General features: G+C 35.0%; 2 protein-coding genes across 3 annotated transcripts; one reads left to right on the top strand and one right to left on the bottom strand.

Moving 5' to 3' along the window:
• Nucleotides 1–2,803: 2,803 nt before the first annotated feature.
• LOC114192129 lies at nucleotides 2,804–7,235 on the top strand. The gene is made up of 3 exons (XM_028081737.1): nucleotides 2,804–3,592; nucleotides 6,104–6,272; nucleotides 6,427–7,235. Exons 1-3 carry the CDS (start codon nucleotides 2,804–2,806, stop codon nucleotides 6,894–6,896), a joined length of 1,428 nt encoding a protein of 475 aa, XP_027937538.1. The 3' UTR covers nucleotides 6,897–7,235.
• Nucleotides 7,236–11,224: 3,989 nt separating this feature from the next.
• On the bottom strand, nucleotides 11,225–25,544 carry LOC114192592. Of its 2 annotated transcripts, XM_028082363.1 has the most exons (3): nucleotides 25,135–25,544; nucleotides 17,502–17,583; nucleotides 11,225–11,847 (listed from the first exon to the last, which is right to left on the bottom strand). In XM_028082363.1, exons 1-3 carry the CDS (start codon nucleotides 25,509–25,511, stop codon nucleotides 11,338–11,340), a joined length of 969 nt encoding a protein of 322 aa, XP_027938164.1. In that variant the 5' UTR covers nucleotides 25,512–25,544; the 3' UTR covers nucleotides 11,225–11,337. The 2 variants fall into 2 exon arrangements, with proteins under 2 accessions (XP_027938164.1, XP_027938165.1); XM_028082364.1 differs by lacking the exon at nucleotides 17,502–17,583 and having other exon boundaries at nucleotides 25,135–25,535.
• Between the last annotated feature and the right edge of the window lie 323 nt (nucleotides 25,545–25,867).

The following is a 25,867-nucleotide window of genomic DNA, read 5'->3' as shown; positions in this document are numbered from 1 at the left end:
TCCGACCTCGCTACATGCGAGAGAGTACCTCAATACGCTGATGACTGAACTCAGATTCGACCTCACTACGTGCGAGAGAATACCACAGTATGCTGAGGACTAAACTCGGATCTGACCTCGCTAAAAGCGAGAGAATACCTCAGTACGCTGAGGACTAAACTCGGATCTGACCTCGCTATGTGCGAGAGAATACCTCTGTATGTTGAGGACTAAACTCGGATCCGACCTCGTTTGTGCGAGAGAATACCTTAGTATGCTTAGGACTAAACTCGGATCCGACCTCGCTACGTGCGAGAGAATACCTATTTACGCTGAGGACTAAACTCGGATCCGACCTGGCTACGTGCAAGAGAATACCTCAGTACGTTGAGGACTAAACTCGGATCCGACCTCGTTACGTGCGAGAGAATACCTCAATACGCTGAGGACTAAACTCAGATCCGACCTCCCTATGTGCGAGAGAATACCTTAGTACGCTGAGGACTAAACTCAAATCCGACCTCGCTAAAAGCGAGAGAATACCTCAGTACATTGACGACTAAACTCGGATCCGACCTCGCTACAAGCGAGAGAATACCACAGTACGTTGAGAGCTTCAGTAGAATGACCTCATATGTTGAGGTCTCCCTCAAGCCGACCTCAGCTTGATCGTTTTATTTATCTTATGTCGAGGTCTTCCTCAGGCCGACCTCATATGTTGAGGTCTCCTTCAAGTCGACCTCAACTTGATTGTTTTACTTATCTTTTGTCGAGGTCTCCCTCGGGCCGACCTCATATGTTGAGGTCTCCCTCAGGCCGACCTCAGCTTAATCGTTTTACTTATCTTATGTCGAGGTCTCCCTTGGGCCGACCTCATATGTTGAGGTCTCTCTTAGGCCGACCTCAGCTTGATCGTTTTACTTATCTTATGTCGAGGTCTCCCTCGGGCCAACCTCATATGTTGAGGTCTCCCTCAGGACGACCTCAACTTGATCGTTTTACTTCTTATGTCGAGGTCTCCCTCGGGCGGACCTCATATATTGTGGTCTCCCTTAGGCCGACCTTAGCTTAATCGTTTTACTTATCTTATGTCAAGGTCACCCTCAGATCGATCTCAACTTTATGATGTTATATATTTACTTGTCCTATACTAGAATATGTGGACGGTTTATGACAACATTTCATCCCAGCAAGTTGAGGACTCAAGGTTAGTGGACTGTGTACCGTCCAGGGAATGTCTGATCTCAACATGCTCATTTGGATTCCGACTCGATAAATATTTATCATAAAACAACGAGTTTCAGTCACAGGTCGAGGTGACGAGCATTTAGGCCGAGGTGGCCGAGGTGATGAGCATTTGGGCCGAGGTGGCCGAGGTGACGAGCATTTGGACTGAGGTGCCCAAGGTGATGAGCATTTGGGTCGATGTGGCCGAGGTGATGAGCTTTTGGGCCGAGGTGGCCGAGGTGACGAGCAAATATCCCTGGATTTTAGGAATAGCCACCCTCATGCGAGATTTCAGGAGAGAATAGTGGAGAAGTTAGTAGGTTGGTTAGCTAAAGATTTGGCAGTAAAATAGCAGTTTTAAGACTGAAAGACCATATATATATATATATATATATATGAGGGATTAAGGAAAGAAAGGAGTTTTTGGGACGGATGAAAAAGAATAAATTCTTTACGATATAGTTGATTCTCAGTTTTTGTTCGGTCCCTAATTCCAAATCGAAAACCTAAATTTGTCTTGGTACTAGTTGATATTTTATAACATTTTGGATAGAAGAAATATTTTGATCATCCATTATTTTCTTTATAACTATTTTACCTGTAAATTAAAGATTAACTTTCTAAAGTCTATAAATACAAGAACTGGACCTAAATTTATTTTGTTACTAGTTGATATTTTATTAATTTATTAAGATATTTTGGATAAAAAAATATTTTGATCAATCAATTATTATTTTTATAACTATTTTACTGTAAATTAAAGATTAAATCCTAAGATAACCAGAAAGAATTTTATGACATTAGACTTTGATACTTATGTTTGTTTCCAGAAGAATACTCAATTTTAGCCGTCACAATAAATATTAATATAATAATAAAGTATTCTAAAATTTTCAATTTATTTTTAAAATCAGTTTTCTGACTTACCATCATAAAAGACGTTAAACTCAAGAGTTGGTCCTAAAAAGTTGTAATTGAAGTGGTAAATATTATTGGAGAAGAGTTTTATAAGGGAAGATATTCCGCCAAACCCCACCCTACCTGCCATAACGTGACTGTGTTTTCTTCTTTTTTAGTATGTAGGGCCATCAATTTCAGGTTTCATTAATGGAACACAAACTTTTATCTGTCGATATATATAAAAAAATATTATTCAGAAAAAGAACTTCACAAGTAACCCTTCTATCAGAATGTTTTGTAAGAAAATTAATTGTTAATAAAATCAACTAGTATTTTCTTTTTCACATCTTTAGTGTGTCATTATTTTCAATTTTTTCGTTACTCTACATATTTTAATTATATATATATATATATATTACATATTTATGGTGATGTGAAAATTAAAAACTAAAATATCTCATAAATGTTTACTAAATACTTTTTATTATATTGCTTACCTCTTCTAAAAAGCCCTAAATCGTTATTTAAAAGGAAACCGGATCTTTTCCCATTGAATAAAAAAATAATAATACAATAATTTTTGGACGAAATACAGTGGTCCCATGAAGATAGCATATTTTCCATGTTATCTTATCCCACTCCACTTCCTTCTCCACTTCTCTGTCTCACTCACTAATTAATTGTTACTTCCATCCTAATGGCCCAAAACGGAGATAATGAGGCCCAAAGCCCAGAAGCGTCCGAGCCCACCGAATCCCGCCCCGTCGGCGGAACAGAGTTTAGCTGGTGCAAGGCTGTTCCCCTCGGCACCGGCGTCACCGTGCTCGGCCTCCTCCTCTCGAAACGACCCGAAATCCCTGTTCTCCAAAATGCCCTCCACAATCTTCAAAATTCCCACCCTATTCTCCGCTCCAAGATCCACCTCGACCCCTCCACCAACACCTTCCACTTCCTCACCCCTGCCTCACCCAACGTCCAAGTCCAACACTTCGATCTCGCTTCAACGGCCACCATCGTCCAGGCCCACTCCAATGGTGACGATGATCCCTTCCACACGCTCCTCGAGGACCAGATGAACCACGACACTTGGCACGATTATGCGCCACGCGACCTCGACGTGCTCTACGCCTCCGTCTTTACCCTCCCCCACGACCGTTTCGCCGTGTTCCTCCGCCTCCACACCGCTGCGTGCGACCGCGCCGCAGCGGTGGCGCTGCTCCTGGACCTCCTGCGCCTCTTCTCCGGCGATGGAACCGGCGACGGAACCGGCGATATTGGGGAGGAGAAGGTGAGTTCTGCAATGGAGGATCTGATACCCGAGGGGAAGATGCACAAGCCTTTCTGGGCGCGTGGCTTGGACGTGCTTGGGTACTCGCTCAACGCTTTCAGGTTCTCCAATTTGAACTTCGTGGACGCCGCTTCGCTTCGAAGATCGAGGATAGTGAGGTTGCAACTGAACGAAGAAGAAACCAAGAACCTTCTAGCTGTGAGTTACCAACTCAACCTTCTTTCTTTCTTTTTTTGGTTGTTTTCGTGGTGGTGTGAAATCCTAATTAGTTTGGCCTGTGTCTTAAACGAAAATGATATTTTTTATACGTGTGTGGTTTTCATGGGTTTTAAAGCACTTTTATACCATTTTTAATATATTTCTTAATTCATTAATCCTGAAGCACAACCATTTTTATTTGATGTAAGTTATATATACTGAATAGGTAATTGGGTAAAATAGTTACTTTTAAAGATTTTTCTGATGTTAAATGACATTTAATTCTTCGTTTTTTCTATTGGAAGAATATCGCACTTACTTTTTGTATAAATTATTTTAAATTATGTCAACTTTCTCAGTTCTTTCTTTAATATTTTGAAGAAATTATAACCATCTTTGTTTTAATTTTAATTTGGATCACCTATTTCTGTGATATGTCTTTATTTTTATTTTAATTTGGATCACATATTTATATGATACGTGAATATTACTTTAAGATATTTTATTTAAAATATTTTACTGATATTAAATATTTAATATATAATATTAGTATTAATTAAAGTTTTAATATATAATATTAATATCAATTATGTATTTAATATATAATATTTTTGTGATAGAGAATAATTTATAACTTATTTTATGTTAATAATTTTAATTAGTTTAGAATCACACACTAAAAGTCATATATGTACCGTGTTTTAAAAAATTATTATATTTTTCTAATATATATATATCTATAACAATATATAAAGGGGATTCTCCTTTTTGTGTCCACTTTTCAAAATACCGATTTTACCCTTTAAATATAATAATTTATTAAATTTTTAAAAATTGACCATTACTTTTATAAACTTTTTATAAAATCAGATGTCTCTGCTTCTTCTCTTTTTCTTTATTTACCAGTGGTTATTCTTTTATTTGTTCTGATATATTTCATTTTACTTTTAATAAATATAATTTAAATATATATTAACTTAATAACATTATAATATTATCACCTACTAATATAATATCATGCATATTTAAAAAATACATACACACATGCGCGATAACGCCTGTGTTACGCTAGTATATATATATATATATATATATATATATATATATATATATATATATATTTTCTATTATTTTATATTATTAGATACATGTTATATTTAATACATATATCAATACATGTATAGGATCCGTGTATTATATGGAATACATATATCGTATCCTTATCTGTATATCATATATTAAAAGTGATCCCACAGATAAAATAGTTATAAATTAATTTTATACTAGGTAAACTTTTTTTTTTTAAATATCGGTATAATAATTTGCTCAATTAATTATTACTTCTAATAATATACATATAACTTCATTTTTTTTTATGAATATAGAATGTATTTAAATTGTCAAGACAAGAATTGTATTTATTCAGTTAGATGTATCGTTTGAATAATATTTTTATTTTATTCTCTTGATTTTCTAATTAATTAACGTAATAAAAGTATTACTGTATATTTTTACTTAATTGTTAAATTTACAGCTGTTAATCTTTAATATAAAAGATGTTATTTTTTCATTTTACTATTATGATTGCCTAGAGCTATAGCTAGATATGGCAATGGGTTCGACCATTTAAGTATATTTGTATAAACTCTGGTCCTTGTGTTTTAACTCTTAACTTTTACAAACAACAACCGTTCTGTAAAAGTTGCACGTTAAACGGGTCAGTATACCCGAAAAGATACATAACATTTCTTCTACATAACAATTAGACTTAATGATGTGATGTGACTTGCGGATAGCAAGTGAAGTCTGTGATTAAAACCATTGATGATGGGGTAAATGGTTTTAGTTGATATTTTTCAAAAAAAAAAACTTTGGTTCAAGAATCTTAGATTTGGAGACGTTGGTTGGTTTTTTAGTGAAGCCATGGAGAGAGAAGCAATTTTCTTTGGTGTGACCCATTCCTTCACAATATGTATATTAATAACTCTAAATTCATTTCACCTTTTCCACGTGTCGATACCATGGCTAAAGATTCAGTAGATTCTTGAAAATTTCTACTTTTAAGAGTTGGAACATGAAGAAGTCCTTTGTTAAACTTTTTATGATTGGAACTTGACAAGTTAAGATTTGATCCCTAATGTGACCATACGAGATCATTGCACAAAGGATCATTCATAACCATATTTGTCTAACTTGATTTCTTCACGGGAATGAGCGTTTAAAAACATCAACAAATTGACTGTCAACAATAAAAGGCATCATATCATGATCTGCTTGCTTAACATATACTAGCTTGTGGGTAGAATCATGAAGACACTAATGTCATTTGCGAAGATACCTTGAGCCTTCTTCCAAAAGTTGTGTTAGTTTAAAAGTTCCGAGGATTTTCAAGGTGTCTCAGTCTGATTGTTGTTAAGTGTAAATATGGCATCTACTCTGGAGTCTGTGCTCATTTTTTGCTTATGGCCTAATTAATTGGATGGATTAAGTTAAGTGAGAATGATGATGTAGGGATGCAAGGCAAGAGGAATTAAACTTTGTGGGGCACTTGCAGCAGCTGGAATGATGGCATCATGGACCTCTAAAGGGCTTCCTAATTATCAAAGAGAAAAGTATGCTGTAGTAACACTTGTTGATTGCCGTTCACTTCTTGATCCTGTCCTTCCCAGCAACTATGCTGGTAAGCCATATTTTGTAGTAATTATCTGTTTCTTTAGTTATCCTGCTGCTACTACAAACTACTTTGATTTCTTACAGAGGAATGTTATAAATTTTTTTAATTTCTTGGTATAGTTTTAAATTCTGTGGCCAATGCTTCCCATTGTTTGATTCAGGATTTTACCATTCTGCCATCCTGAACACACATGACGTGGGTGAAGAAACCTTATGGGAGTTGGCAAAGAAAAGCTATACCTCTTTTGTAAATGCCATGAACTACAACAAGCATTTCACCGACATGTCTGACCTGAACTACCTCATGTGCAAGGCTATTGAAAACCCCGGTTTGACACCTTCATCGTCACTTAGAACTGCCTTGATCTCTGTGTTCGAAGATCCTGTCGTTGTTGACTCCGGTGAAATGCATGGAGAGATTGGAGTTGAAGACTTTGTGGGTTGTGCTTCTGCTCATGGTGTTGGCCCATCCATAGCCGTATTTGATACCATACGGAATGGAATGTTGGATTGTGCTTGTATATATCCATCGCCCCTTCATTCAAGAGAACAGATTCAGGGACTGATCGATCATATGAAGAGAATACTTGTGGAAGGTTGTAGCAGTGAAAATCAACAAATTGAACCATAAGCCAATTCTGAGGCTGACCAAATGTGTATGGTGTCATGATCGAACTCATAAACTTCGATTCCACTTCTATTTCAGTTTGTCTGATTCTCCTTGGTCTTTGAATTTACGAGGCCGGGTTTTTAAAATGAAGGGAGAAATATATATTACAATTGTCAGTGAAGGATTAAAGACATATGCAAGCGTTGCCATTGCATTGTTAAATAGCCTTTGAAATCCAAAATCTCTGTGTTTTTAAAGGTTATTGGTTTATTTCATTTTCGACAATATTATAGAACTGGATATGTTCTCTTGTATATTAGTCCATGCTACCTACATGAAATGGAACTGTATTTTTCAACATACTCTACTCTTGAAGTAGCTTATAGGACAAGACCCTTTAGTTACTTGCAAGACAAACTACTAAACAAACTACGAAAGAGACTTATAATTCAAACTTCCCATGTGATGAGGTGGCACCTTCCTTGCTTCATATGGTTACTCTTGTTCCCTTTAGAGTGTAGCTCAGTTGTTCTTGATCAGCAAAAATCGATGAAATTGCATCTTACACCCCATCAATTTCTTCATATACCCTATCATGTTTTTAAATTCCATTTCTACCCTTCTTTGTTTTATTTGAAGTTGTCTACACATTCGTTGGGACATTGGCTTCGTCAGATTTTGGTGTGTTGTGCTTTCTCTAGAAGCTTTGGTGGAGGTGTTAGTGAGGTCTTAGGAAGGTGGTGGTGATTTGCCAGACTCAGGCAAGTTGTGGCAGGTATAGTGAGGTATGAGTTGTAATAATCTTCTTTAAATTTATTTAACATGTTATTAATAATCTTGTTCGAATTTATTTAACATGTTATTACATCTTAAATTGTGCCTTAGAAGTGGCGAAGACTCTTAAGGGCTGGGAGGGGCAATGGCCCCCCAAGATTTTTGAATTTGTTTTAATGTTATATACATTTTGAAAATTTTGATTTTTTTAAAGTTTTTTAAATTATAAGTAATATATTTTTTAGTTTTAATTTTTTAATTTGATCTCGACATTTGAAAAATTGATACAATTTGGTTATTCTCGTTAAATTTATTGAAGTGGATCAACAATTTTCATCAAGATTGACACTGAGATTATGTTAATTATATCAACAAAACAAACTATTTCTATTTACAACTTTAATTTTAATGAAAAAATATTGATTTATTTCAAGAAATTTAATAAAAATAACCAAATTGCATCAGCTTTTCAAAATTCATAACCAAATTGAAACTAAACAAAATTAAAGGACTAACTTAACATTTTTGAACTAAAACAATAACTAAAAGAATAATTAAACTAAATATTTATTAAGATATTTTTTATGTCCTTTCTTGTTGTCTTCTTAATTTTACAAAAAGTGTACTCATCTCTCATTGTCATATTTTTTTTTAAGAAAAAAGTAATTATTTGTTCTCTCATTTCTCATTTCTCATTTTTTTTTGAAGAAAAGAAAAGTAATTATCTTTTATTTTACTTGATAATGAAATATTAATTTAATAGTTAGCATTGTTTCTTTTATCTCATGAGTCTTTGGTATATTCATTTTTTATGAATATAGAAGAAAAATAATGTATTTTTTCATAACCGATTTTTAATTGTGACTTAACTATATTATATTTTTCCTTTAATATTTACACTTCTCAAATTTGTAAGTAATGTATGATAAATTATTTTAAAAAATTGGTATATTGATGAAGAATAAAAGAATAAATTCATTATTCAAAAGTGATAAAAGTGAAACTATTTGTGAAGATGGAAACAAGATAGATTATATTTTTCACAACATTATACTAAAGATCAAATTATTCAGTTAAAGAAACCAATTCTTAAAATATTATACTAATGATCCAACAATCTAATGATTAAAAAATTATATTATTTTGGCTCCTCCAAAATTTGTGGGTAAGATCCGCCACCAGCCTTAGTTTTGATTTAATCTTACAAAATAATTTATTCATAAAAATATAGCCTTTATATACAATATTGTCTAGCTTTTGCTACAACCAAAACGTTTTAGGAAGGTCTTTACTAAAGTTAGACAATCTAGATGGATGTACGGTTGTTTAGGATTAGGGTCTTAATAATAACTAATCTACATGGAGATTTAGTGTTTTTAAAAAATTATATTAACTAGTTGAGCATGGATATAATTACAAGTATCAAAATATTTAATAGTCAAATTTTAGTTTTGATTAATTTCAAGGGCTTATTATCATAATTATGACGAACATCTAAAGTAGTGTTTTTTTTTTTTGCATATTCTACAAATTCGCTGATTTGTACATATGGATTCTTAAAATTTTCATGTTTCCTTTCAATGATTTAAGAGTATATACAGAGACGGATTTGTGAGATTACACAAAATTTTCATATTTTCAAAATGCAAAATAATAAATAATTTGACAATTTAACAATCTTTAAAACTTTTTTTTCACAATATTTCAAATATTTATAATTATAAAATATATTATTCTTAAATTATAATTTACATATATATTATTAATAATTATATATAATTATTTTTATTTTTATTTTTATTTTATATATATATAATAATAATAATAATAATAATAATAATAAATAATATATTTATGTGTAATAATTATTAAAAGTCATAATATATATTTATAATAATTAATAATATATGTCTAATAAATTATTAATAATATACAGATATATAATAATAAATAACATATAGTAATTAACAATAATAATAAATAATTTATATAATAATAATATTAGTTATTAACTAAAAATTTTGAATAATAATAATCTTTTAAAAATCATTATAATAATATGATAATTTATTTTTGTATTAATTTATATTAAAGTTTATTAAGTGATTGTTTTCAAAATTTTATATTTTTAATTAATCTAAAAATTATTTAATATGTTTTTTTATCAAGGGTATTTTAATAATTATGAAATGTTATCTATTATAATTTTTTATTTTATCTATCATATCACTCAAATCATTCACTAACTTTTATAAAATTTATCTTCAAATTCACTCACTTTACCTTCTAAATCCACACAAAAAAACACAGATATTCATCTACATAAATTCATACAAATTCATCTTCACACTCTTCCCCAAATCCATCTATCGATAAGAGCACAGCCTAAGGGTTATTATATAACACTTCATTTCCTATATTAGGAGTTAATTAATTAGTTTTTCACTCTCAAACTATTCACATACTTTGGTTTCATTATTTTAGTCATTATATCTGAAATTGTGTATGACTTTAATAGCTTAACTCCTTTAGATATATATTACTTTTGCCAACTAACGAGCATGGTAATTTGGATGGAAAGAAAAAAAGGAAGAGTTTGTTAGGAATTGCATGCCAAAGTTGTGACAAACATTAATAAAATGAAATGGACAATATGCAGAGCAAGCACCCAAGGGGTGTGTTAAAGTGACTTTGGAAGAAATTCAAGTTGCATTCCATAGGAGGTGAACATTTTCAAGCGTTAAAATCAATTATATTGCTTACATATTGCAATTACTAAGTGATCAGAATGGTTGATTTATTTTTATTTGATTATATTGCTTACATATTGCAATTACTAAGTGATCAAAATGGTTGATTTATTTTTATTTGATGTAGGCTTTGACATTGTTCGAGGATGAATGTTTATGAGATTGCTAACCTACCGAACAAAAAAAATGTAAAACCCTACCCAAAAGATTGTAAAACAAGAGAGAGGTTTATATGACATTAGAGGTCCAATTACTATATTTAAGATGGAAGAAAGTGTTGCTAACCCTAACTAAAGATGTAAAAGATAAAGTGTAATAGAAATTACAGCACGCACTCCTGTAGAAGTAGACTCTAGTATAAATAGTCAATTTTTGAATTTTAATAGTGTGTTAAGTAATAGATTATTATGATAATTAATGAAAAATAAATGTTCATGGTTAGTAAAATTTATTTATGTATATGTCTAGTTTAACTAATACATAAAACTTTCGAGTTACAATGTTAGTCTTATCCTCTTCCTTTCTTTACTTTACCTTCTTTATTTCTTTTATATATTTTCAAGACTATCCATAAATCAAATTTATCTATACCATTATATAAAAAAAATTTACTCTTAACAATTTTTTACCACTAAAATAACTACGTGTGATAAAAAATACCTATAAAATAAATAAAAATTATCTGTTATTTATTATTGTAAAAATTATTTATGTTTACTTTTATAATTATAATTTTATTACTTTTTGTTATTATAAATAAGAATGATCAGCAGCACATTCACATGTGTTTTCAGACGTAATTCATCATCTAACAGACTATATATGTATTGACAAACAATCATCACAAACCAACGTATTGGTTTTTCTCTTCATCCGAGGAAGATGTATAAGATCACATCCAACTCATCCAAGATCAAGTTATGGTAGAGGAGAGACTATTACAACATCTTTGTCCATATGCCCAAAAATGGAAAAATTGCAATAAGCAATCTAAACAGCAGAGGCGTGTCACTTTTTCTTTCTCTCCTACTCAACCTACCACCATCTGTAGGAATCGTTGGTGATCCATCCATGGCAAAGGAAGACTTTTTCATGGGTCTTGACCTTTCCAAGTGATCCCATCCACCAAAACTCTGTGCTGCTTCTTGGCTGCCCTTATCAACTGAACCATCATCTTCAACTACCCATGATTGGTACCCATTTTTGGTTCTCTGGTTTTCTGCAGGTTCTTCCTCAACTCTGGTGTTGTTAGCGCGGCGGGATTTCCTCCTCGTCCGATACTTGCGTTTTGGTTTGGTCTCTGGCTGTCTCCATAATTTATCAAATGCTAGTGCAAGTGCTGACTGGCCAAGAGGAAGAGCTAATGCCATAAGGAAAGCTTTAGGACCACTAGATAGCAACCATGATGCAAGAATGACCGGTAGAGTCCAACCATAGGATTTGAAAATCTGCATTTAAAGAAAAATGGAATGCATTGTAACACCTCATGCAAACAAAAATATTTCAATCCATATGTAGACACAAGTAAGATGTTGTAAGCTTATGTAATAAAATAACAACAGCAACAACAAAAGTCTGTTAAACAACTAGGTGTTAAAATAGGCACAACATAGATTTCTGGGAAGTTACCAATCATGGCACTTCTCTCTAAGTATAAATATTACCAAAAGAAATTCTGAGTGCTCAACTAGTTTAGGCTTTTGGGCAGTATTATACTTTTACATGACAAAGCAATGATGGATAATATATTCATAGACAGAATAAATTACAAATACATAAGTGATGTGTAACTACTAACTAGCAATTACTTTTGAAAGCTTTTCAATCTTTTAATGCAAAGATAATTAGAAAGTGTTTTGGATATATAATTTTATGGTGGTAGTGTTATGATATAGAATATAAATAGAAAGATACTGGTGTAAAGGGGAGACATTCAGATTAGTAAGGATTTGTAGGAATAGAGCAGTAGCTCTTTTTATTAAAGGGGAAACCCTTGGAGAAGAGAGTGTTCTCCTCTTTGTGGTTCTTCTCATCTATTTTAAAAAAATATTTTATCTCCCACTCTCAATTCTTGGTTCCTAACCAAAAGTGAGCAACATCCATTTAGTGACTTTTAAGAAGAGAGAATCAAAATTAAGGAAAATGAGAATGAGAGTAAACAAGATACTGATTTTTGAGAAAATGCAAATAAATATCTTTCAGTTTTGGATTAAGATTGACTGTGCGGCCAGTGTTAAAACTGCTACAGTTGTCTAGAAACCAAGCATTATAAAACAGTGATCTCTCTACTCTAGGATGGTTTCATGATTTAGAGGCAGCAACAATTATTAATAAGCAAGGCTTGAATCATCCCTTAATTTTGTGTTTAAGTTTGGAACCAAAAGCACTAGAGAAAAAGATTAATCTGAATTGCCGAAACAGAGTCTTACAAAATGCAAAAGAAATATGAAGATAAAAGTGCAAAACAAATGTTCTAAAACTTAGATGCAGTATTAATTGCTGATTCATTTTATTTGGCAAATTAGCTCCCTTAATTGTGGTTGTCTTAATCTATTATCAAGCATTATCTCTTATTAGTTTTTAATCCTACATTACTTAAGTAAACTCTAGTATTTTAAATGTGCTTTATCTTTGTCATAATCTAGTTTTGTCACATTTCTTACATTTGGCTTAGCTTAATCTTGTTTGATACCTTTTTAGTTTGTCTTTAAAATTGTCAAGTTTTGTATTGGAACTTTTGTCGTCTAGATCTCTTAACTCTCTTGGTAGAATTGTTTCTCTTCCACTTGACACCTTAGTTCAAGAAAGTTTGATAATAAACTCTTTATCACTTTTAAAAGAGAATTAGGGTAAGTTCAAGGTTGAAAATGAACAATTAAAAAGAGACTACACATGAAAGATAGGAAAAACCAAGGATAAACAAAGAATTTGATGATGCCAAGAGGAGATTTGTAGAAGAGAAAAAGACTCTTTGAAGAGTCAAAACACTATGAAGAAAGGAGAAGGATTTCAAGAAATCCTTCTCATTATGGAAGACAAGAGGAAGAGGATCAATGAGAGCTCCACAGATACAATTCAAGAAGACATGAATCTATGAACTTCAAAGTAAAGAAGTCCAACATCAAGATTCTAAAATTTTATGGTACCAATGATCCAGCAAATTACTTTGAATGGGAGGCTAAAGTTGACCAAATTTTTAGATTTTGTAATTTTGATGAGGACCAGAAGGACCAAATAGCCAGCTTACTAGAATTGAAGACTATGACATGACTTGGTGGGACAAAATATTGACAGACATTGCGCAAAACAAGAGCTCATGCGTGGTCTCTTGGGTATCAGAGTAGGTTTCAGTCCCTCAATCTACACATTCTTTAGTTCTATTTGCCTATGATCATAATCAAAAATTGTTCAATCCATTAACAGTATCCACCTCTAGAAGAACAACAGTATGTTAAACACACATCTTTGCTTATATTTACTAAAATCTGCTTGCTGATGGCACGTCATATCTAGAGAAAACTGTTGAGATCTTTCTGCATGGTGAGCTTGATGCATTAAATATTATATCATGGTTAAGCAATGTTGTTTTGTGGTTTTGTACCCTAAGTTATATGCATTGAAATAAAACGAACAGAATCTGCAAGACAAGTCCTTGTCTCTAGCAATCAAAATCCACAATAGGAACTACTACAATCACTGTATCTTAGCTGAGACAATCCTCATCAGGATGCACTGCATCAGTCATTCATGAGATGACCTCAAAAAAGAATCCACTGAAAATAATTTTCTGTCAATTTTATAAACAACTATTTTGCTCTAAATTAGAGATAGAATTATTATCAAAATATGACATATCTCATGTAGTAGAATATTTTTCAAATAGAAAAATATGAATGATAGGAAGGTTTCTTCCTATGACACTCAACTAAAAGCTATATTTCCTTTACATTGGTTACATGTGTTAAAATTTGACAGCAATATAAGCAATATTGTTAGCATTATGCATAGAGAAAGCTATGAATATTAGAGAGAAATTGAACACAAGTTTTCCCTCTCCAGATTTCGAAGGCCTGAGATCTCTCCCCAAACCAATCTCTCACTCCTCTAGCTCTTGCTCCCTCACTAACAGATTTCACAACCCAGCCCATTGGGTCAAGCTTCTAACAGAATACATTACATAAAGGATTAACAGAACCCATGATTACATGAAATTCAGGTAAAGGGTAAAGCCAATACTCGAGGTTTGTCTGACAATAAAATCAAATTAAATGTATTGAAGTATCTGCCCCAACTCATGAATTTTTCAATATGATACACTGTTCTTGTGTCAGCTCCATGCATTAAAACAGCTCACAAGAAAATATGGGTGACATTTAAGGTCAAGAACCAAAATATATATGCTTTTATACAAAACCCCTGCTCCCTCTCTTTCTTGAAGTAAGAGAAAGCTATGATACGGACAGAATATGCAAATTATACCCCTTTACAAGCTAATCACAGTCATGGCAGCAAGGGAAAAAATGGGAAACCATTCATTAAGACAGTAGTATCTTTAACACATATTTTCACACTTCAACAGTATACGAGTCCTGATTTCATCATGAATGGCAAGGAAACAAGAAATAAATTCAAAAATCTTTATATTAGAATATGTGGTAAATCATTTAGAGCAAGGGATGTTTCTGTAGTCTAAACTCTAAAGCAGGAAAAGCCTCCAAGTTAAAAAGCACATTTGCAGAAAAAACTTGCATCCATCTTATCATATAAAGTCGAGTGAAGGGGTTCAATTTGATGACTAATTAGATGTGAGATTTTGTAATATCTATTCAACCAACTCCTTGGGGTTTCTATCATGGATTATAGAGTTTAAGTTATATCAATATAACTTTCATCATTGACACCTCCTTTAGTTCTATCAATATAACTCCTTGTCCTATCAATATAACTTTTTCACAAAAATACTTCATGAAATTCATCATTGCCACCTCATAAAAATGAATACGATGATGTAATAAAATGATCAAAGTCTATTGCAGGTTGTTGGTAGGGGGAGCTACTTCACCTATAAATGAAGAATGGTTTTGATGATGTCTACTGGATTAAAATAGCTCTGGTTTAGTTAGGTTGTGCATTAGGTTATTAGTTTGACTTTATCAGATGTAAAGCAAGCCTGCACCAGGATGTAAATTAGGCTTGCATTGAGTTGCAATTAACCATCACACTCCTGCTTGTGCAAACATGAATGGTTAGCTGTTTAACTAATGGATTAACTGTGAGTAATGCACTAAAGCAGTGAAAACACACTCACGATAATCGATATCGATTAGGTAAATTCCTAATCCATTAATGTCAGCACAGAACTTAGTATAAAAACTGTATTTTAATGCTGTTTCAAAGAGAGAGAAAAATTTACAGATTACAGAGATTCATTCTGAGAGACAGCCCTCTGAGAGACACAGAGCTATTGAGCATTCTGGAAGATTATCCAAGTGAAGATTCAAGAAGATTGATGGTTGATTCTACCTTGATGGATCTAGCTTGGATCTAGGAGCATATTGTCAAATCTGCACAACATAGGTGTATTCGTTTCTTGGTTACTTTGCTTGTATCCCTGATTACAGTTGTTTCATTGTGTGAAATGTAGGCCTAGCTGCAATTGCGTAGATGCATTGTTCCTAGGGGGAGTTCTTGATTGGTAGATCAAGTTCTTTGGTTTTAGGGTTTAGAATTATATAGGTGTTCTTGTAATTCTTGGATCCTATCTATGTTAGTGGAATCCTTCTAAGTGAGTTACTTAGGAGAAGACTGGATGTAGATTCATCTTGAATCGAACTAGTATAAATTGTTTGTGTCTTGCTTCTTGCTCTTCTCTCACAATCTTTCTTGATTGATTTAAACAGTCCATTAACACAGAACTGCGAAATTGATTAATTGGGTTTTGAAACTTAAAGATTCTTTCAAGATTCACCTTAAACAAGTGAAAGACACGTTAATCAATTCAGATTCCCTTCTTGGTTAAGATTTTTAGACAGATCTAGTTTAAAAATTGGCACCAGAGCTGGTTAATCGCACGCTAATCGATTAGAAAGATTCTGATATGTCTAATACATCTCAAACCTTTGTTGAAGGAGCGTCCATTAACAGGCCCCCTCTGTTTGCTGGGGAAAACTATCCATTCTGGAAAATTAGAATGAAAATCTTTCTTGAATCAGTAGACAAAGGGGTATGGGATGTTGTGGTAAATGAACCTTTTAAACCAATTAAAATAGTGGATGGAGAGACTTTTCCCAAAGAATTCTCACAATGGACCCCTGATGAGAATAAGAGGGCACATTATGATGTTAGAGCCAAGAACATTATATCTTCTGCACTAACATTGGATGAATTTTACCAGGTCTCTGTGTGTGAATCAGCCAAAGAGATGTGGGATGTCTTGGAAGTAACCCATGAGGGCACGTATGAGGTTAAAAGAGCAAGGAAAAATACTCTCATTCAAGAGTATGAAATGTTCAGAATGAAGACTGGGGAAAGCATATGTGATGTACAGAAGAGATTTACACATATAGTAAATCACCTCTTAGCCCTTGGCAAGACCTTTGACAAAGAAGAGCTCAATATCAAGATCTTGAAGAGTTTAAATAGGACATGGCAACCCAAAGTCACTGCTATTTTAGAATCCAAAGACCTCACTAGCATGAACATAGCAACACTCTTTGGGAAGTTGAGAGAACACGAACTAGAGCTTGGAAGACTCAAGGCAGAAGAGGATGGAGAAAAGAGGTACACAATAGCTTTAAAGAGTGTTGTAAAATCTGCAGCAAAACTGAAGAAAACAGATTCTGCAAATGACTCCAATGATGGAAACTCTGACAGTGAAGCCTTGAGCTTAATGGTGAAAAAGTTCTCAAAATTCCTGAAGTATAAGAATAAAACTAACAACAGTCATGCAGGAAACAAGAAGCAGTCCAGATCTGGCACTCAAACCTGTTATGAGTGTGGCAAGACAGGACACATCAAGGCAGATTGCCCTGTGCTGAAGATGAAGCAGAAACTGGAAGAGAAAAATGAGGCAGAGAAGCACCTGAAGAAAAAGAAAGCTTACATTGCCTGGGAAGAAAATGATTCTAGCACATCCAGTGAATTTGATGAGAGCACTGAAGAGGAAAACAATCTGTGTCTGATGGCTAAAGCAAAATCATCCAAAAGCAGTGTGAGTAGTTTCACATCTGAACATGAGGAAAATAATTACTATGAACTGCTTGATGCATTTAATGAATTGCATAAGGAAGCTACAAAACTGCAAAAGTTAAATAGCATGCGTAAAGGAGAGATTAAATGGCTTGAGGGTAGGATAAAACAGTTAGAAGAGGAAAATGAGAATCTAATAACTTGCTTGGAGAAATTAGAAAAATCTGAAAAGCATCCTAAGTCCAGATGTGAGCACTGTCCAGGACAACTAGAAAAGATAGAGTACTTGATGAAAACCCTATCAAAATTCACCCTAGGAAGATCCAACCTAGATGTTGTACTAGGATCTCAAAGGAGTGTGCTGAATAAAGAGGGAATTGGTTACAGTGGCAACTCTAATCGATTATCGAGTAGAAAGTTCCTTAACATCAGTAAACCATCCTCCATTATCTGCACTTATTGTTCTGAACCTGGCCATTTTTCTAATTCTTGTTACTTTAAAAACAGTGGGGTTCCTAAAGGTAAATTCAAATGGGTACCCAAAGGCACTACAACACAGTCTAACACAAGAGGATCCAAGTTTATCTGGGTACCTGCTTCATCAACAAAATCTGTTTTGCAGGAACATGCTGAAGCTAAGCAGTCAATATGTTATCTGGACAGTGGCTGTTCAAGACACATGACAGGTGATAGCACGAAATTCAGCAAAATCTTTCACAAGGTAAGTGGACATGTCACGTATGGTGACAACAACAGAGGTAAGATTCTGGGTTCTGGGAAGGTAAGGTCCTCATCAGCTGTGAAAATTGAGGATGTCTTGTTAGTTGATGGATTAAAGCATAACTTACTTAGTATTAGCCAACTGTGTGATAAGAATCTAAAAGTAACTTTTGAAGCTAATCACTGTTTAATTTGTCATGCATCCACAAATGAACTGGTGTTTGTTGGAAAAAGAATTCAAGAACATATACATGGTGGACTTTGAAAACACTTCATTTGATTCTATTGCTTGCCTATTTGCTAAAAATGATGAACCTTGGATTTGGCATAAAAGACTTGCACACATACATATGGGTTGTGTCAAAGCATTTAGTCACTGGTTTGCCTGACATAAAATTTAAGTCAGATAAGTTGTGTGATGCATGCCAAAAAGGTAAACAAGTAAAGACATCATTCAAGTCAAAACAGCATATTTCCACCTCTAATCCATTAGAACTGATACATATGGACCTGTTTGGGCCATCCAAGACCAGAAGCTTAGGAGGAAATTATTATGCACTTGTACTTGTTGATGACTATTCTCGCTTTACTTGGACCTTCTTTATCTCATCTAAGAGTGACACCTTATCAGTTTTTAGGAAATTTGCCAAAAATGTTCAAAATGAGAGATTTGAAAATCAAGTCTATTCGAAGTGATCATGGGGGTGAGTTTCAAAATGAATCTTTTGAAAAGTTTTGTGAACATCGTGGCATTTCGCATAATTTCTCAGCTCCCAGACGCAACAACAAAAGTGTGGTAGAGAGAAAAAATCGATCTTTGGAAGAGTTGGCAAGAACAATGCTCAATGACAACTCTTTGCCAAAATACTTTTGGGCAGATGCTGTAAGTACAGCTTGCCACGTGTTGAACAGGGTCTTAATCAGACCTGTTTTGAAACTTACACCATATGAAATCTTCAAAGGCAGAAAACCAAATGTATCTTACTTTAAAGCCTTTGGTTGCAAGTGTTTCATACTAAATAATGGTAAATCCAATCTTGGCAAGTTTGATCCTAAGGCTGATGAAGACATCTTCTTAGGTTACTCCTTGACTAGTAAAGCCTATCGAGTCTATAACAAACGAATATTAACTATAGAGGAATCCATTCATGTCGCATTTGATGAGCTTATTGACAATCATCCTAACTCCTCTGATCCAAGAAATAGTGCAGAATTAAATGATACAGGTGCAGACTTGACGCAACCTGAGCCTGCAACAGCAGCAGATTTATCATCTAGAGCAGCTGAGAAGTCATCCTCTGCAGCAGAACTGCCCGCTGACTAGATAGTGCCTAAAAATATGTCTCTTGACAACATCATAGGGGATATCTCTAAAGGTGTTTCCACCCGCAGCCAGCTAAGCCAATTCTGCCTAAATGTAGCATTTGTTTCTCAACTTGAGCCAAAGTCAGTGAGTGATGCTCTCAAGGATGAACACTGGTTCCTAGCAATACAGGACGAGTTGGATCAATTCAAGAGAAATGATGTATGGGATCTCGTTCCAAGAACTAAAACTCAAAAAATTATAGGGGCTAAGTGGGTCTTTCGCAACAAGCTGGATGATTCTGGTATGATCGTTAAGAATAAAACTGGATTGGTAGCCAAAGGGTACTGCCAAGAAGAGGGGATTGATTATGATGAGACCTATGCTCTTGTAGCACGACTTGAGGCTATCCGGATTCTCCTTGCCATTTCATCATTACTACAATTCAAGCTCTTCCAAATGGATGTGAAGAGTGCCTTTCTGAACGGCTTTATCAAGGAAGAAGTCTATGTGGCACAGCCCCCTGGATTCACAAACTATGAGTTTCCAGATCATGTGTATAAGCTAAAAAAGGCACTCTATGGACTTAAGCAAGCACCTCGCTCATGGTATGAAAGATTAAGTGAATTCTTGATCCAAAGTGGATTTCGAAGAGGGCAAGTGGACTTTACACTCTTCATTAACAAAGCTAAAAATGATCTACTATTTGTTCAAAATTACGTGGATGACATCATTTTTGGCTCAACTAACACTCTCCTATACAAAGAATTCTCCAAAAACATGCAAGATGAGTTTGAAATGTCCATGATGGGGGAGTTGCACTTCTTTCTAAGGCTCCAAATCAAACAAGGAAAGCATGGACTCTTCATCCATCAATCTAAGTACTGCACTGAGCTGCTAAAAAAATTCCACATGGAAACTTGCAAGGAATCGTCAACTCCTATGGCTACAAATTGCTATCTAGACACTGACGAAACAGGGTCTGCAGTGGATCAAACTAAGTATCGAGGGATGATCGGATCACTACTCTATCTCACTGCAAGTCGTCCAGATATTATGCACAGTGTGTGTGTGTGTATGTGCCCGATTCCAGTCCTGCCCCAAAGAATCTCACTTAATTGCTGTTAAACGTATCTTTAAATACCTCAAAGGCACTAGAAACCTAGGCCTGTGGTATCCTCATGGCTCTACTATATCCCTGGTAGGATATAGTGATTCAGATTTTGGGGGGTGTAAAACTGACAGGAAGAGCACCAGTGGAACCTGCCACCTCTTAGGTTGCTTTCTCCACTACTGAAGTAGAATATATAGCTGCTGGCAGCTGCTGTGCTCAGTCTATCTGGATCAAAAATCAACTTGAGGATTATGGCATCTACCTTGATCACATTCCTCTCAAGTGTGACAACACCAGTGCCATAAATCTCACCAAAAATCCAGTTTTGCACTCTAAGACCAAGCACATTGAGATCCGGCACCACTTTATTCGGGATCATGTGTCAAAGGGAGAATGCAAGATTGAGTACATTGACACACAGAATCAACTGGCAGATATCTTTACTAAACCTCTGGCCAGAGAAAGGTTTTACACTCTCCGAAATGAGTTGGGTATTTTGGACATCACTTGCTCTCATTAACTACATTTAGCAAACTGTCATTCTGTTTTTTGTTTTGTTTTTCTGTTCTACTGTGTGTGTTTTGCCTGTCACACTCTTCCTATATACACTGTTATGTTACATTTCCAGTTACATGCATACTGCATATATGATTAGCATACATTTTTCCATACCTGGTTCATTTTGGTTTCTGCATCTGCTTGTGTGAATTTTGAGTCTAGTCTGTGTAGCTACTTGCCTAACTTTGGCCTTAATCCATTATCATGCATTTTGAGTCCAGTATGTGTTAAGCCTTGTCTCACATAGTTGTTTCTTAATTCTTAAAGAGACTCCCGTTAATCCATTAGGTAAGTACATCTCTGTACTTAATAGCACTCTTAATTCCTGAACCCAGGCCCCAATGTACTCCATAATCTCTCTCAAACCCTAGGTTTTCCCCTTTCCCTTTCCACCACTGCTTTGTTCGTCACCTTGTACCCACTAACCATCTGTCATGGCATACTCTTCCTCCTCTCGCAAGCGCATTAAGCGAATGGCCACCAAACAAAGAGATCCAGACATTGATGGCTGGATCAGTGATCCAGAAGCCCAGGAAAACTTCCACAGTTCTTTTCGCAACTGCAAAATCATCAACCACAAACACGTCGAACTATCCTTCTTCCGAACTCATGGTTTTGCCTTCCCCGAGCTTCTTTCCTTTCAACATTTGGAGGCTTTCGTCCAACTCATGGGTGATGTCTACCCAGACCTGGTTAGGGTTTTCTACGCCAACCTCACGTGTGAATAGGATCTTCTCACTTCGCGCGTCAAAGGGGTAAACATTGTTCTAACCCCAGAGATCTGGACCTCCCTTGCTGGCTTCCGGATAGCAGGTATTCCGACACATCGAGGGTTTCCTGGGGCAAATCGCCTCGACATCTACCAAGGCTGTCTGCGGGATCCCACTGCCAAACGTGATTACAGCATCTTCCGCTGGGATGAAGAAGGACGAACGTGTGCTCGCGTTCCTAATTGCTTGGATTCTGGTTCCTCGCTACGGCAATCATGCTCAACTCACAACAGAGGATGTTTTCCTTATCCACGCTTTCAAATCCAACATTCTCATCGATTGGTCTGAAGTCGTCTCTGATACGATGCAAAAAGCTATCAAGCTCCCCAATTACCCTCTGCCCTACGTTGTGTTTGTGTGCAAAGTCCTTGAGCACTACAAGGTGGATTTATCTAGCGAAGCTTCCTACACTCCAAATCACACAAGCTTGATTGGTGCAAATGCTCTTCATCACATGGGAATGTCTTTTCGGGGCACCACCTGGTACTTCAAAGATGAACCTGACAATGACCCTGTGGACACTGCTAAACCCTCCTCTGCTGCAACCAGAACCCAATACGAGCAGGAAATGCTGCGTATGGTCACCACACTTCTTGACCATCATCAAACCTGGACGTCCAAGTTGGATTCCATTGAGCATCAACTCACATCTGTCCAAGAACAACTGGCTCTACTCAATACTAGTCGTGACCCTCCCAATCCTGAAGTCGTTGTTGGCACTGCAAAAGGTAGTGAGAGTGAGCAGTTTGAAGATGCCAACGAAGAATATCTTAGCTTACTCCCCACACACACAAGTTTTTGTTTAACAACCCTTTAGACTTTCATGTTGTGTCACTAGGCCTTAGGGTTCCCCTTTTGGTTATCCTAGTATAGCTCCCTTAGCCTAGGATTCTTTTGATAGGGTCTATAACGCGTTATGCCCTCTGTTTATCTTGTTTATCATGCGCACCTATGAAATGCAAAATGTTTGCACTATCCCTTGTTGCATATATTTCATCGTTGCACTGAATGTCTGTATTGCTACTTTCTGCTGTCTTATATTGCCTACTGCATCTGCTGCTTTGGCCACACCCCTCATCTTTTTGCTAATGTCCAAAGGGGGATAATGGTATATGGAATGTGTAGTTGTGTTGTTTGCGCTGCTTTCATGTGTTGTGCAGTAGTGTTGTTTCCTTTATGCGTTACAGGCAGGCCTATCACAGGACAAATTTTGGACATCATCAAAAAGGGGGAGATTGTTGGTAGGGGGAGCTACTTCACCTATAAATGAAGAATGGTTTTGATGATGTCTACTAGATTAAAATAGCTCTGGTTTAGTTAGGTTGTGCATTAGGCTATTAGTTTGACTTTATCAGATATAAAGCAAGCCTACACCAGGTTGTAAATTAGGCCTGCTTTGAGTTGCAATTAACCATCACACTCCTGCTTGTGCAAACATGAATGATTAGCTGTTTAACTAATGGATTAACTGTGAGTAATGCACTAAAGCAGTGAAAACACACTCACGATAATCGATTAGGTAAATTCCTAATCCATTAATGTCAGTAGAGAACTTAGTATAAAAATTGTTTTTTAATGTTGTTTCAAAGAGAGAGAAAAATTTACAAATTATAGAGATTCATTCTGAGAGACAGTCCTCTGAGAGACACAGAGCTATTGAGCATTCTGGAAGATTATCCAATTGAAGATTCAAGGAGATTGATGGTTGATTCTACCTTGATGGATCTAGCTTGGATCTAGGAGCATATTGTCAAATCTGCACAACATAGGTGTATTCGTTTCTTGGTTACTTTGCTTGTATCCCTGATTACAGTTGCTTCATTGTGTGAAGTGTAGGCCTAGGTGCAATTGCGTGGATGCATTGTTCTTAGGGGGAGTTCTTGATTGGTAGATCAAGTTCTTTGGTTTTAGGGTCTAGAATTATATAGGTGTTCTTGTAATTCTTGGATCCTATCTGTGTTAGTGGAATCCTCCAAAGTGAGTTACTTAGGAGAAGATTGGATGTAGATTCATCTTGAATCGAACCAGTATAAATTGTTTGTGTCTTGCTTCTTGCTCTTCTCTCACAATCTTTCTTGATTGATTTAAACAGTTCATTAACATAGAACTGCGATATTGATTAATTGGGTTTTGAAACTTAAAGATTCTTTCAAGATTCACCTTAAACAAGTGAAAGACACGTTAATCAATTCAGATTCCCTTCTTGGTTAAGATTTTTAGACAAATCTAGTTTAACACAGATCTTTCTATACACGATGCATACAAATCAGCTCTAGTGCATAAAATTTATTGACTTATGCAAACATTCAACAAATCTTAAAGTTGTAAGACACAAGGTAATATTTTACTCATTTATCAATACACTTCCATCTATACCCATAAATTATAAAAAGCGATCATTCTCTAAACAAAAAACATAACTAAAAAAATGTCTACTTTCCTTCTAAACTACTTACATCTTCCACATAAAATTAAAAAGGCATCATTTAAACAATCCAAAACCAAGTCTCACACTCTGAGGGCATGCTTAATCCCGTAGGAAGCTGTTACACACGTAACAGTAAAAAAATAAAGACAAATGTTAACCGGTACTTTTAGGGTGTCCTGAAGGAATTTTTTTAATGGAATGCATAAAGGCACTGCCAGCTCATTTTATCAATGCATTTCCATCTATATTCATAAACTATAAAAGGAGATCATTCTCTAAACAAAAACATTACTAAAAAATGACTACTTTCCTTCTAAACTACTTACTTCTTCCCCGTAAAAACTAAAAAGACATCATTCAAACAAACCAAAATACCAAGTCTCACTCTCAGGGATGCTTAATTCCGCGGAAGCTGCTACACACATAAATGTGAGACAAAAAATAAAACAAATGTTAACCTGCACTTTTAGGATACCCCGAAGGATTTTTTTTAATGGAATGCATAAAAGCACGTTCCATGTAATTTTCACTGCATTCTTCAGTGATTTGCCATAAAAAAAAATCTTCTTTTAATTCTTCAACCAACTTTGCAAGGCCCAAATAAAAAACCAAACACGGACTTGATACGGAAACAATAGAGAAAGATAGCTTCACCTGCAGAAACCAGACACCATCAATGGTTTCTTCCAAAATTCCACTAGAAATTTCTTCTTCATCTTCCACGAATTCTTTTTCCTCATCAGACCACCAGCGTCTCTTCCTCCCATACCCTTGTTCTTGTTCTTCCCGTTCCTTACCTCTGGGGCCGTTGGAGTTGAAATTTCGGGGTCGAAAGGATTCGGCGTTGGAATCCCAACGTGGGAAGTTGTTGGAGGAGCAAGAGACGAGAGAAGGGGAAAAGGGTCTTGCCAGAAGAAAGGGTCGCCATGAGGAGGATAGGTGCGAAGGTGGAATAGGGTGACCCAGAAATTTGGAAGCGTGCCAGTAGCACTGGTGAAGATGGGTCTCCATTCGACACCACACCTCTTCATTATCTTTCTCCGTTTATTTCACAAAATTATAAAATGTCCGAATCTTGTCATAAAAAAATGTTTAAATATAATATAATATATATATTTTTTAATTTATGTATAAAATTAACCATTAAAAATAAAATAATTTTTGAAAATATTGTGTAAATTTAATTTTGTGTTTAGTTGACAACTAAAACTATTTTTAGTTCTCATTGTTATGAAATATATAAAAGTGGATTAGAAAAAAAAACATAGTTGAATAGAAATTTATAGAAAAGAAGGAGAAAATAATACGTTTTTTTGTTATCTAGTTTGTAATACTTTTTTTTAATATAATACCTTTTTTGTCAATTTTTTTTTTAAAATCGTGTATA

This window comes from Vigna unguiculata, chromosome 7, assembly GCF_004118075.2.
Source record: "Vigna unguiculata cultivar IT97K-499-35 chromosome 7, ASM411807v1, whole genome shotgun sequence".
NCBI classification, from domain to species: domain Eukaryota; kingdom Viridiplantae; phylum Streptophyta; class Magnoliopsida; order Fabales; family Fabaceae; genus Vigna; species Vigna unguiculata.
The sequence above is the reverse complement of the archived record's forward strand: the minus strand, read 5'-3'. Positions and strand labels throughout refer to the sequence as shown.